The 12007-nt window shown below is 41.1% G+C and overlaps 1 protein-coding gene across 2 annotated transcripts in view; it reads right to left on the bottom strand.

Moving 5' to 3' along the window:
- Positions 1-12007, bottom strand: part of UNC80 (unc-80 homolog, NALCN channel complex subunit) — a 199013-nt gene that overhangs the window by 135518 nt on the left and 51488 nt on the right. Inside the window, exons 15-19 of one of the 2 annotated variants that reach the window (XM_058532911.1) lie at positions 9639-9786; positions 7498-7646; positions 5156-5322; positions 4295-4393; positions 414-622 (exon numbers count right to left, since the gene is read on the bottom strand). In XM_058532911.1, coding sequence (XP_058388894.1) covers positions 414-622; positions 4295-4393; positions 5156-5322; positions 7498-7646; positions 9639-9786 — 772 coding nt within the window. Of the gene's footprint in view, positions 1-407; positions 623-4294; positions 4394-5155; positions 5323-7497; positions 7647-9638; positions 9787-12007 lie in introns of both variants that reach the window. The other variant, XM_058532912.1, reaches the window with a different exon arrangement.

Here is a 12007-nt window from a genome sequence, read left to right as displayed (position 1 = left end):
GACTCCTGCCTCCTCCCTCAATTTAGGTCAGGTCTGTTGGTGCATGCTGTCATAGCACTATGTACATTTCCTTCACAAAATTCACAGTTTGCAACTATTCTTAGTTGATGATTACCTACTTCAGTGATGGTCACCCTGCTAGACTGCAAGTTCGGCAAAGTCCAGCGCAGTGTAATTTTGCTCGCCATTTAACCTCTGACACCTAGCACAGTGTTTGCACACTGTAGAAGTACATAGTAAGGGTTTGAGAAATATCTCCTGAAAAAACTGAACAAATGAATGAATGAATGGAGTTAGCCTTGGCCTTTCCCTTTCTCTGCCCTACCACACATTGCTCTGTTTCGATGGTGAGTTGATTTGAGAACACAGCAGGGAGTAGGAGAATCCATAAATAAACACAGACATACTTTTACCTATGGGGAGTTTAAGCTTCTTCCGGAGGGAAATCCTGCGGGACCGTGAGCGGGCGCGCCGGTCAGAGGTGGTCCCTGAGTGGGCAGTGGTGCACTCTGAAGTGTCCTGCTCAGACTGGCTGCTGGTGTCACTCGCTGCGCTCTGGGATTTGAACATCTTGCGCCAGAAATCTTTCCGCCCCAGGTTGCTCCCTTGCATTTGTTCATCACTGAAAGCAAGCGGAGGATGCAGTTAAATGTCTGATAACGTGTGTGATGCTCTCTTAGGTTTCTTTCAACCTCCTGCCGATGACATTTAGGCAAATCATGATGATCTTTGGGCAGGATGATCTTTGATGGGCTGGAATTTAGGAAGAGTCAGGGTGGGAGTGGGAAGAGTCAGGAAGGAGTGTAAGCTTGACTTTGCAAGCTCTTCTGGAAAAGAGTCACGTCTCAGCTGTCAAATTGAGGTGATCATTTTTTTTCAACCTTAATAAAAAGACTAAATATTATTGCAGGTATTCATCTGCAGGTGTGAGTCATAATGGCAGAAGCACATACAGTGTCAGTAAATATTTAACGTTTTTTTGAAGTTCCCTGAGGCATATGCAGTACCACATCCGACTCCCCATCCCCACTCCAGTATAGTATAATTCTTTGCATTAAATAAACTCACAAAAAATACTTGAAGGAATGAATAAATAAAATGCCATCACCACACCAGGGGATGCATCACCCCACAACTGTTCATTAAATTATTTTCATAGTGCCTGATTATTTAGCTTTCTTAAGTCAAAGAAACTTAAGTAAGGTTTAAAAGTAAAAAAAATTAGCCCAACTCAGTAAGACCAACGGGAACATCTCCAAAGGGATTTTTGAGTAGGGCTTTCCACAAGAGGAAGACGACAAGTAGCCAACAGTATGCAGAGTTAATCTCACCAGGAATAAAAAAAAAAAAAAGGCCAGTTGAAATGAGATCCCTGCTGTCACTCATTAAATAGGCAAATATTAAGGGGGAGGGGGAAAGAAAGCAATGGCTACTATCAGACTACCAGCGATGAGATAGAATGAGTCAACCTTTCTGGAAGGTAATTTGGTAATATGTTAGGCAAGGCCTATATCTACACCCATGACGGAGAAATTCAATTCCCAGGAAGTTATCCCAAGGAAATGATGGGACAACATACTAGGACATGACCACAAGAAGGTCAAATGCTAACTGAGGATTATGGGTCAACACTAAAAAATTGGAAAAATCTAAATGTTCAACTCTAAGGAAACAGCTGAATAAATCATGGGACTTCCATATGATAGCACACTCTGTAGTCATTAAAATCCTATTTTAGAAGACCATTCATATGGGACGTTGTTGATATATTGCAAAATTAAAAGGTGGTGATCAAATGGATTAAACAGGATGACACCAGGTTAATAAAAAAAATACAGGTGAGCATGAGTCTGAGTGTGTTCGTGTGTACACACACTCAAAAATGTACCCAACACAATACGCCAAAAGTTTACAGTGCTTATCTCCAATTGATGGTATTTTGATTTAAAACTATTTTTCTTTATGGTTTTCTGTGTTTTCCACATTTGTCAACTTGAGCAACATATATTATTTTAGTAATTTGGACAGAAGAAAAGACTATAGAAGATACTCTAGTAACATATGACACAATTTGTTTATGGGGTTTTAGGTAATGATTTGATTACAAGCTTTGGAGGTGAATCTAGAATTTACTCCAAATTTGACAGTACTGCATAAAGCAATCATTTTCTGGAGATATTTTTATGGGGATCCAGATTTTATCTGTCAAAATCTCATCAGAGCACTAAACACCTTTTATTTTTATTTTAAACCAGGACATTCTGCTTATCAAATACAATGTGAATTTAAACCAGTGTTTTAGAATTTGACTTCTCAGTTATTTTTATCAAATAATCACAGTGCAGGAAGCATTTCTTACCTTTGTGGAATGTGCGGCACAAGGATGAGTATATGACTATGAGGTCTAAATGGGAAAACATTCAGGAAGGCTATAATTTATCAGCTTTCTCAATAAAATGCTACATCAGCTTTGTCCAAAGTATGTATTAGTACAGAGTTTCAGAGAAACAGGCACATAAAACTGCTTTTAATATTACTCAGTTAATGTGACTTTTATTTAAGGAGGAAGGAGGAGTAAGAAGGGGAGGGTAAGAAAGAGAGAGAAAGAGAAGATAAAGGAGGAGCTGGGATCATCCACCCACCTGTCTCCAGGGCTAAACAGAGGACATAGGGCCTGCTCGTCTCCTGGGCCCACTCGGATCAGGGAAAAGGCCCATGTCTGACACTCTGTGACATCCCTCCAAGTGGAAACATTTATGTAGAGGCATATTAAAGCACATATCTTCATTCAAGGGGAAAGAACAGAAACGTGCTAAATGCTGAGAAATCAGGTGGTGTTTACGGAACACTGGAGAAAGAATATTTTACAATCTAGAAAAGTAAATCAGCTATGAAGATAATGGTTCTATTTTTTAAAATCCAATTTACCTATTAGGTCATTCTCATTGATCAGATTAGCCAGATATTCTATAGTGTTATTTTGAAAAAAAGGTCCCCTCTCCTCTTTTGAACAGAATCTGTGTGAGAACTTTTAACTAGTCTCGTGGCTATTCAGCTACAGAATTTTGCCTTGCACATTAATTTTTTTTTTTCCTTAGAACTTAAGTTCGGATTTTTACCATGTCCTTCAAGTTTACTTTAAAGGAAAAGCTAAACCTTAATTTTGAGAAAGGAAACTAAAGGGAACAAAGGTTTAATGGTAATCTCAGAATTCTCTCTTTTCACTGATTGATTGAGTCATCGATTCATTAAATATATATTAAGTGCCTGCTATGGACCAAGCCCCGTCCGGGCATTGGCGCTATCATGCTAAGCAAAACTCACAGGGTCCCTGGACTCATGGAGTTGATTTTCCTTCTTCTTTCTTTTCTCTACCCTTTGGGGGCAGTCTTGAAGGTTTTTGAGGGCTACAAGAACTGTGCAGGCTTTTTTTTCTTTGAAGGTTTCCTTTGCTTGTTGTGGATTTCCAAGGTCCTATTTGACGATGGTGATTTCCTTGACTATGGAGAGGGGATACCATAAAACCTAGAATACCCTGCAGAATTTCTGGAAGGATAATCATTTAATACTAAATGAGAGTTTTGGGAAGTAAAATGGTATACCTAAAATGATGTTCATATTTTAAATACTAGTCACATCAAATGTGGGTAAATAGTTCTCAAAAGAAGAATGAATAAAGATGAGGCTTGCATAGAACTTGGCTGTATATTTAGTGTCTACAGGAATCCTTACATTTTCTGGGGGCACTAACTTCAAGATGTTTTTGATTTTGCCATTATGAAAAGTGGAGATTTACTGATATCATGGGAATGGATGTCAGGAGAAGACCAAGGTGAAGTGGAGCAGAGTCTATGTTTCACCTAAAGCTTGGCACTAGAGAAGTTTATCTTACTTATTTTTGGAAAAGTTTCATTGAGCACGTTGACAGCCATTCATACATTTAAATAAAAAAGTTATCAGTGATTTTAAGTAAGAAAGTGGATGACACTCCCACCTCATCTGATGCATACGCTGTTTTTCAAGATTTATCTGCTGGAGTGTGCACGGAAGGCAGAGTGGGGAAGAGACTGGAGATGGAAAATGCAATTAGGGAGGCTTCCTGGAGGCACGAGGTTGGGTATTTTTGGTTTGGGCCTGTAGAGACTGGTGGCTTTGGGAATGAAAAATAATGGGCAGACGCGAGGAAAATTTCAAAAGAAACAAAAAGCAAACAAAGAACAGCTTGAAAAAGAGAGTTTCTTCCAGTGGACAATGCTCAGCCCACTGCACTGGAGACAAAACCAATGCTACTTACTGCTCTGGCGTCTGCGAGGGGCGACCGGACATGAAGCTGCGACACTCCTCAGGTGCAGAGGACACCTGGCCTTTCTCCATGATGCTTCCTGCCTCCGACCTATGCAAATGTGCATTCCACCAGTCACAAAGAGCAGGACACCACCCCTCAATACTTCACACACCTCATAATGCAAAACACTCTCTTATACACAACCTATATGGCTCACAAACCCTATGTCACCATGAGTCTATGTTGCATGGAATTTATACCCTACCGTTTCAGTCATGACCTAGCTGCCGCATGGCCTAAGAATACCACCATCATTGCAAACAGGGTCACTAACTGCAAGCAGGTTTTTAAGTTTAGGAGTTTCTTTTAATCTTTGTAAGTGGCGTTTCTTATAGAATAGGCATACAATAAATTTATGTTTACTAGAAGGAAAAACACAGGGTACTGCTCAGCAATTCGTCTTCTGCCAAGTCTAAAATATTACGTTCTGAACAGTAAGTACGGTATGGTACAATATGGTATGAGTAATTGCTTTTCCTTTCTGGATAAAAATGTAAATCATCTACAGAAGAGACTAAAACAGATAACATTTTACCATATAACTAAGAGCTATGAAGTGAAGGTCAAGTGTATGAAAGTTTGGGATCAACCGAACTCTCGTTTGTACAGAGGCAGGATTTATTTGATGAAAACTCATTCCTTTTCTAAGCTGCAGCTGGACCACCACCAGCGATACCACCTGCACAAGACAGTTCCACCAGCCCCGCACTGTAGTTACACACCATGTTTGGAACCACAGGAACAGTACATAGAACATTATATTCTACTGACATAAGGCAAATGCTAGTATTCAGAGCTCAAGCTTCCAACCTTTTACTGCTGGCAGGCTTAGACTCAGGTTCATTCTCCTCCACCTTTTTCCCTGGTGCCAACTTCTCGGCACTGTCGAGCAAAGCGCTGAGGGCCACTCTCCTGAAGACATTCCCGTGAGCCTCTTTGATGAACTGGACCAGCTGACGGATGTCACAATACAGCCCCTGTTTGGAGGCAAGAAGGCAAGTGCGGGGGAAAGAAAGGAAGTTGTGTGATGAAACAGTTTTCACAGGAAGAGGGGGGAGAAGGTAATTCCTTAGGCTTAGATCAGCATGGGAATCATAAAAGGAAGACAATTTACTGTGATGAAATCGATGGTGTACTGCCTCTCCATTGTTCCTATAAAACATTACCAAGAACCCTGCCTGTCATCCTGAGTATAAAAAAGGATGGTTACCATGCTTCATATTTAGAAAGTTGGCTGTATCACTAGAAAGACAAGAAGTTACATTTTTAACCACCGGATTTCCAAGCTTTAATTTTCTCTCTTAATTGTGACTTCTGAAGAGATGCCTGCAAAAAGAAGGCAATCAGAATTCTGCTTAGACTAGAGATTTCAGTCCCTGTTCAGCGTCTCCAAATTTTCTGCATCGTTGAGATAAAATATGCTAAGCCCTCTAGATACGTCTAGAGCCTGATATTCAAGGATGATACATTTTGCTGGATAGATTTAACAAATAATATGTATATTGCATCCCTTTTGAACATGAACTTGACTATGAATTTAAGACGATGCAGAGCTATTAAAACCATATATTAGTGTTTCAACATTTAAAAATATACACAGGACTTTTTGGGGGAATATTAAAGCTCTGCACTCAGCATTCCCCCCATCTCTTCCCTCTTTAAGAAGGTGGTTACTGTATTCCTGGCCTTAGGAAAAGATTCATGGCAAAGCAGGACACAGAGGCTAAAAAACACTTAACTTGAGAGCTTTGCACTTCAAAACCTAAGACCACTGGGACAATTATGCCCAGGATCTTTAGAAAAGCAGAAGGAAGGGCCATTGAGGACAACATGGAGAGAATGTCCTCTGGGTCTCGTGATCAGTAAGGCCCTGTGCCCTCACTCTGCTCTTTGGTGGCACTTCCATGGAAGGCAAGACCCCAAAGAGCAAGGGTTCCAAACTCACGGGCGTGCCCAGTCCTAAGCACAGAACACCATGCGAAATAATAGAGGTGGACTGGTGATTGAAACCCACGGAGCCTCCCCAGGCCCCAAGTCCTACCTGACACTTGGGGATCTCTGCATCCCTCTGTGAAGTGGGGAAACCCAAGAATGACTGAGGTTCAACTTCCAGCCCTTCTGGTGCAATGGTGGTTCAAAGTCAAACTCAAGATGATTTAAAGAAAAATAAGAAATACAGTACTTCTTCTACACTCGAGTTTGTAGACTATCATTTATAAGAGCTCACATATATTACAATCAACTTGTCAAATTACTTCTTTCCGTGACGAAACTGAATGCATGGATGGCACCCATGTTATTCTCAAGCTCCAAGAACTTTGCTGGGGTGGCTTCGACAATCAGCAAAATTAAATTCCCTTCAGCTTGGGGTTTTATTCTGTTTATCTCAAGTTAAGTGAATAGTTTCAACAGTTTAGAATAGCTTAAAATGATTTCCCTGATTTAGTTAGATTAGCAGATAGTGTCCTATGTGTAAACGGGCTAATTTCTGCATAGGAGTCACAACATCTAACAGATTGGTAAGATAGAGAAATCCTCCTTTGCTCCCCAGAGAGACCTGAATTCACCTATTCCTGTCAGATTTGTCAGCCTAAATCTACACTGTAGTATCCCAAACCACAATCTCCTTTGTAGCAATCAAGCAATAACCTTTTACAGCCTGGCTCTCTCTACTTGTGGCTTCAGAGGTTTAATTAACACAGTCTTTTATGAAGAGTAGCTAAAAGATTACAGTGTTCAATAAAAGAAAACAAAACCAATTTCAGCGGCACATTTGCATTAATTTTTAAAGTAAGTATGATTTCAAAAAATGCTTGGTATAACATTCTTTAATGTTTCATGAGCCAAGATGCTGTGGTCTAGCACCTTCTTTCTAAAGGGCTCAAAGCACCTTACAGCTATTTCACCAGCCACCACCATTCTGAGACGGAAGAGGAAGGTAAGTCAATTCGCAGGTAAAATAACAAGAAGCAAGGAGGAGAAATGAGTTGCGCAGGTTCTACCGTGAGTTACTGGTGACAGCGGGAAAATAGATATGTTAACTTTATAGTGCACACTTTTAGACTTCAGCTTGTCTTCCTCATGACCACGACATGAAAACTTTCCTCCCAGCAGACTGAGAGTTCCTGCAGGAAGAAGAGGGGGCTTCTCACCAGATTCTCGGGGCTGTGCAGTTCATGTGTGGTTGAAGCGCAGCGCGTGATGAGGGATTTAAACATGGCACTGACAATAACGCCCTCCACATTCTGGGCTGTGGATTTGTTGTCCACCGTGGTAAAGTTATTCCCAAACCCAGCCTTGTCTGGAATGCAAAGGCACCAATTAAAGGCAATGTTTCCATTAAGCTACACAGTTTAAAGAAGTAATGAAGTACTTGGCACGCAGGAATTAGCGAAGAGCTACACAATACAGAAACAGGATTCAAGATACCCCTGGTTTAATCATCTCTATGTGGACTTGGAGATATTCAACTCACAGTCTCCTTCAGAGTCTTTACTATGGCATATTCCATTGATTTGTGGAATGTTTCAATTGACAAAACTTAGCAAAAAAAAAGAGAATCAACTGTTGACCCTAAGAAAGACTTTTAGACCTAGAGTAGTTTTTAAATAGGTGATCCCTTAAAAAATAATGATCTACTAAATGGTCCGTCACTGGAGAAAGAATTTGATTTAACCTTTTTGGTGGTGAGGAATGCTGGCTTCTCAATGGACTGTCAGAAGTGGAGTGAGGCGGGGCCGATCGCATGAGCTGGGCAGGGGCGGGGAAGAGGCGGGAATTCACGCCCGCACTGGAAACAAGGAGACTGAGTCCCGTCAAGAGCTGTGTAGGACTTCCAGCAGTTTCTCGCTACCAGCGACACTGGAAGAGGGAAAACCTACAACCTCTCTGGGAGCCAACTCCTTCTAATTTCATTCACCCATGAAATGCCAGTGACTTGAAGCCGTCACTCTTGGTGGCATTTTATGCTAGTTTTTCACATATCATGGTGGACTGTGGGGGCAGAGTGTGTGCAGCTGCAAGACTGATCAGATAGGGACCGGTGTGTCAGGCTGGCTGATCCACTGGGAGCCCCATCCACTCCCCAAGAATCCCAGCAGGAATTCGTGACCTTAAAGTAATAGAGCTTATTACCAGCCTCTCCCTGTCTGAGTCAATTGGCAGGGGATTATCTCTAGATTTTATATTATAGAAAGAAATGTTTTAGTCTATACTTATAGCGTCCATCTCAAATAGCTTAAAAAAGAGAAAAAAAAAATAGTTTGTAATCAAGAATTTCTCTTGCAGTATCTCAACTACAATTCTCACTTCACTGTTATTTTAGTTTGTAATGTGTTTGGTTTAAAACAACTTTTATAACACACATTATTTCAGGGGTTCTATAGAGGAACAATATTTTCGTTTAATGTGATAACCAAATAATAACGCCTGGGATACAAACAGGAAAACTGCTTCTAAATCCATCAAGTATATCTTCATTATAAATTAATCAACTACTATCACATGTGCATTACATAAGTAATAAAAGCCTATGCTAAGAAGTTATTTCTTCCAGGCTCTAATTAAAATGTATATTTTACTCAACTCAGGCTTCATGCATCACTCTCGTTTCATTACTGCATTTGCATTCAAGTGGTATTGAAGGTGTTTGGTTTATTATGGATACAATTGGTGTTCACTGGTCGCCGCTATAACGCAGGTCTCTATACTAGAGTTCTCCTAAAGCCATGAAACTATAAAATAGTCTGTGGGCCTATCTATCAATCCATTTACCTGTTTTAAAAAAACACTCGGTATATATGTATGTGTATACGTGTATATCAAAATTGTGTTACTACTATGTTTACATATTTTTTTTTCTTTCCTGTTTTATTTTGTTAAAAAAATCTCCTAGCACTGTGCCTGGCACATAGTAGGAACTCATTTCATATTTGTTGAACTAAAGAATATAGTCCCTTGTTCCCTGACCTCTGCCTCCCCTGTCATACAACAGAAGGCCCTATGAGAGAGAAGAGTGCCATGTGAGGTAGTGTGAGGACTGGGCTAACGGTAAGGATGCCACAGCTTTACCAAACGCCCACTTGAGGAAGTAAGTCATCCTCAGAAAGCTCCAAAATGTGTTATGAAAGATGAGTGCAAGCTTCTCTTTTTTATAGTCTATTCACACACACACACACACACACAGAGGCATCTTTTCCTCTAAATTCTGTCCCCACAATTTAGTGCACCTCTGAATCTCTAGCTGCCTCACCTCATCACGATTTCTCCTGGAACCTGGGGCAGCTTTACTTACTGTCAGTGACGGGCTCCATACAGAAGCCCAGCAGAGCATGCAAGAAGTCCACTACATTATTGAGAGAGTCCTTGTTCACATAGTCCCTCATGGTCTGTCGGAACTGCATCTTATCTAGCTTGTAGAGCTTAGTGAGGCAGTTCTGGGCCTGCAATGAAGGAAGAAAAGTGAAAAAGTCACAGGTACCAGCTTAAGCTGGGAGACCACGAGTCTGAGACAGAAGCCTTCAGAAGGCAAAGGCTTCCAGGCATCCACCGGCTGGTGCTGGCCAAGCCTGCAAGCCCCTCCTGTCTGAGGAAGCAGTGGGCATGCGGGCGGAGCACAGCGAGGGGGCTGACTTTGAGAAGGGCTGCTCCAGGAAAAACCCAAAGCTAAGGGCTCATGCTCGTGCCAGAAGGAGTTCAGTATTTTCACCAAGATCAAGACTTTAAGATCTCAATGAAAAAAGCTCCAAGTGTAAAATATAGGTAGGTGATAGGATTGGTAATCCAGGTTCAGAAAACCTCAAAGGCTTTGTGCAGTGGGAGAGACCATGCCACTCCCATGTAGAGCTACTCTGAACTTAAGGAGATGCAATGGCGGGGGGCGGGTGAGAGGGACGTCAGATGTGGGTATCCAGTGTCCTCTTGTATGGCCAGGAGGGAAAGATCCTTGAAACACGGAAGAGGCCTAAAATAAAGGCAAGTCTAGTCTGTTTATTTATGTGTCTGCATTTGAATGCAAAAGTTGGTATTTAAATAGAAGTTGGCCTTAGGGACATGAAAAGCAAGTGACCACTGACTAGGCCCTGCCACTCAAAATTACATTTCTTATGATCCAGCAGGTAATTTTGCCATCTGGCAAAGGAAAAGGGAATAACTCCCAGCATCAGAACAAGCAGTCCAGTCATTGGCTGCAAAAGGCCACAGACAGAATGGATTGATACCACCTGGGATCGTTAGGGGCCTCTTAGCCCTCTCCTACCATCGAAAGAAAATTCACATTTGTGCCGTGCTCTGCCGTTTAAAACATGTTTCTTACTTGTAAGTGCATAACAACATTAGACTTCACACCTCTCTGAGACTTGATGAGTATCCCTATTTTACAGTGGAGGAAACTGAGGCACAAAGAAGTCAAGGACTTTGTCCAAGTTGATACAGCAAGTTTCACAGCAGAGCCAAAATTAGAAGTCAGGGTCTTGCCTCCTCATAGTGGTTATTTCTCCCATGATACAGTAGTCTCATGAATAGTTCAGAGCAAAATGTGTTTAGATACTATCCACCTCCAAAAAGGACTTAAGATGACTGACAATAGAGATTGGTTGACATCTTAAGACAAATTCTGCATAAAAGAGATACAAGAAAGTCCATAACAATGGAATGAAATGGGGAAAGAACAGGAGAAGACTCTGGGTTGAGGGGAAAGGGCTAAGGATCAAGACAGGAGAGGTGGCTGGGTAAGGACCACCTTAATCAGGATGGAGAACTTTGGACAACCTGGCATAAGCATGGAAGTCAGATTAGGGAAGGCAGTCCCTGAGAACTGGGGCCTAATAGGGTAGACCCTTAATGGTGGTCCAGAAGAAATTTTAAGCTACATCACCATTTTGACAAATCAAGGCCCAGAGAAAGATTCTTGAAAATTTTGAGAGGAAAAAGAAAGATCATAAAAGGCTGAAACTTGGGGGGCTGGCCCAGTGGCGTAGTGGTTAAGTTGGTGTGCTCCACTTTGGCGGCCCAGGGTTTGCAGGCTCGGATCCCGGGCATGGATCTACACACCACTTATCAAGCCATGCTGTAGCATGCGTCCTACATATAAAGTAGAGGAAGATGGGCATGGATGTTAGCCCAGGGCTAATCTTCTTCACCAAAAAAAAAAAAAAAGACTGAAACTTGGAATTAGCAGTAGGTTTCTTGGTGTGACCTTGTTATAATCTCTCCACCTGTATCACAAAGTCAAGTAGATTGATTTTTGTTTTTCTTCATTCTTCCTTTACTAGGTCCTCTAAGACTGGGAAATGAGGTGTTTTTATTCCAGAGAGGTTCCTAGTTGTTAAATCTGAAGCAAGCTCATTTTTTTCTTACAAAATAAATGCTGCTTGCTGTAAAATGAAGTTGGCAAAGCACTTAGATAAAATATGTCATGCATAAAGAAGTATTTAATTATTGTTCCATAAAGAATTTGTGAAGATCTTCATTGCAGTATTTACAAAGCACTTTAAAATCCTGGGTTGGAAAGCCCTGAAATACAAATTATCCTAGCTTCTCTATAAACTATACCAAAAAAGGCATAGTTTCAAAATTACTCTTTAGAGGCTATTAGAATGTCTAAATGAGTTCAATGGGAGGTTTAAGCAAGAATCAGAATATCATACCTTAGGTATTTTGACT

The sequence above is a fragment of the Diceros bicornis genome, chromosome 37, assembly GCF_020826845.1.
Source record: "Diceros bicornis minor isolate mBicDic1 chromosome 37, mDicBic1.mat.cur, whole genome shotgun sequence".
Lineage (NCBI taxonomy): Eukaryota > Metazoa > Chordata > Mammalia > Perissodactyla > Rhinocerotidae > Diceros > Diceros bicornis.
The sequence above is the reverse complement of the archived record's forward strand: the minus strand, read 5'-3'. Positions and strand labels throughout refer to the sequence as shown.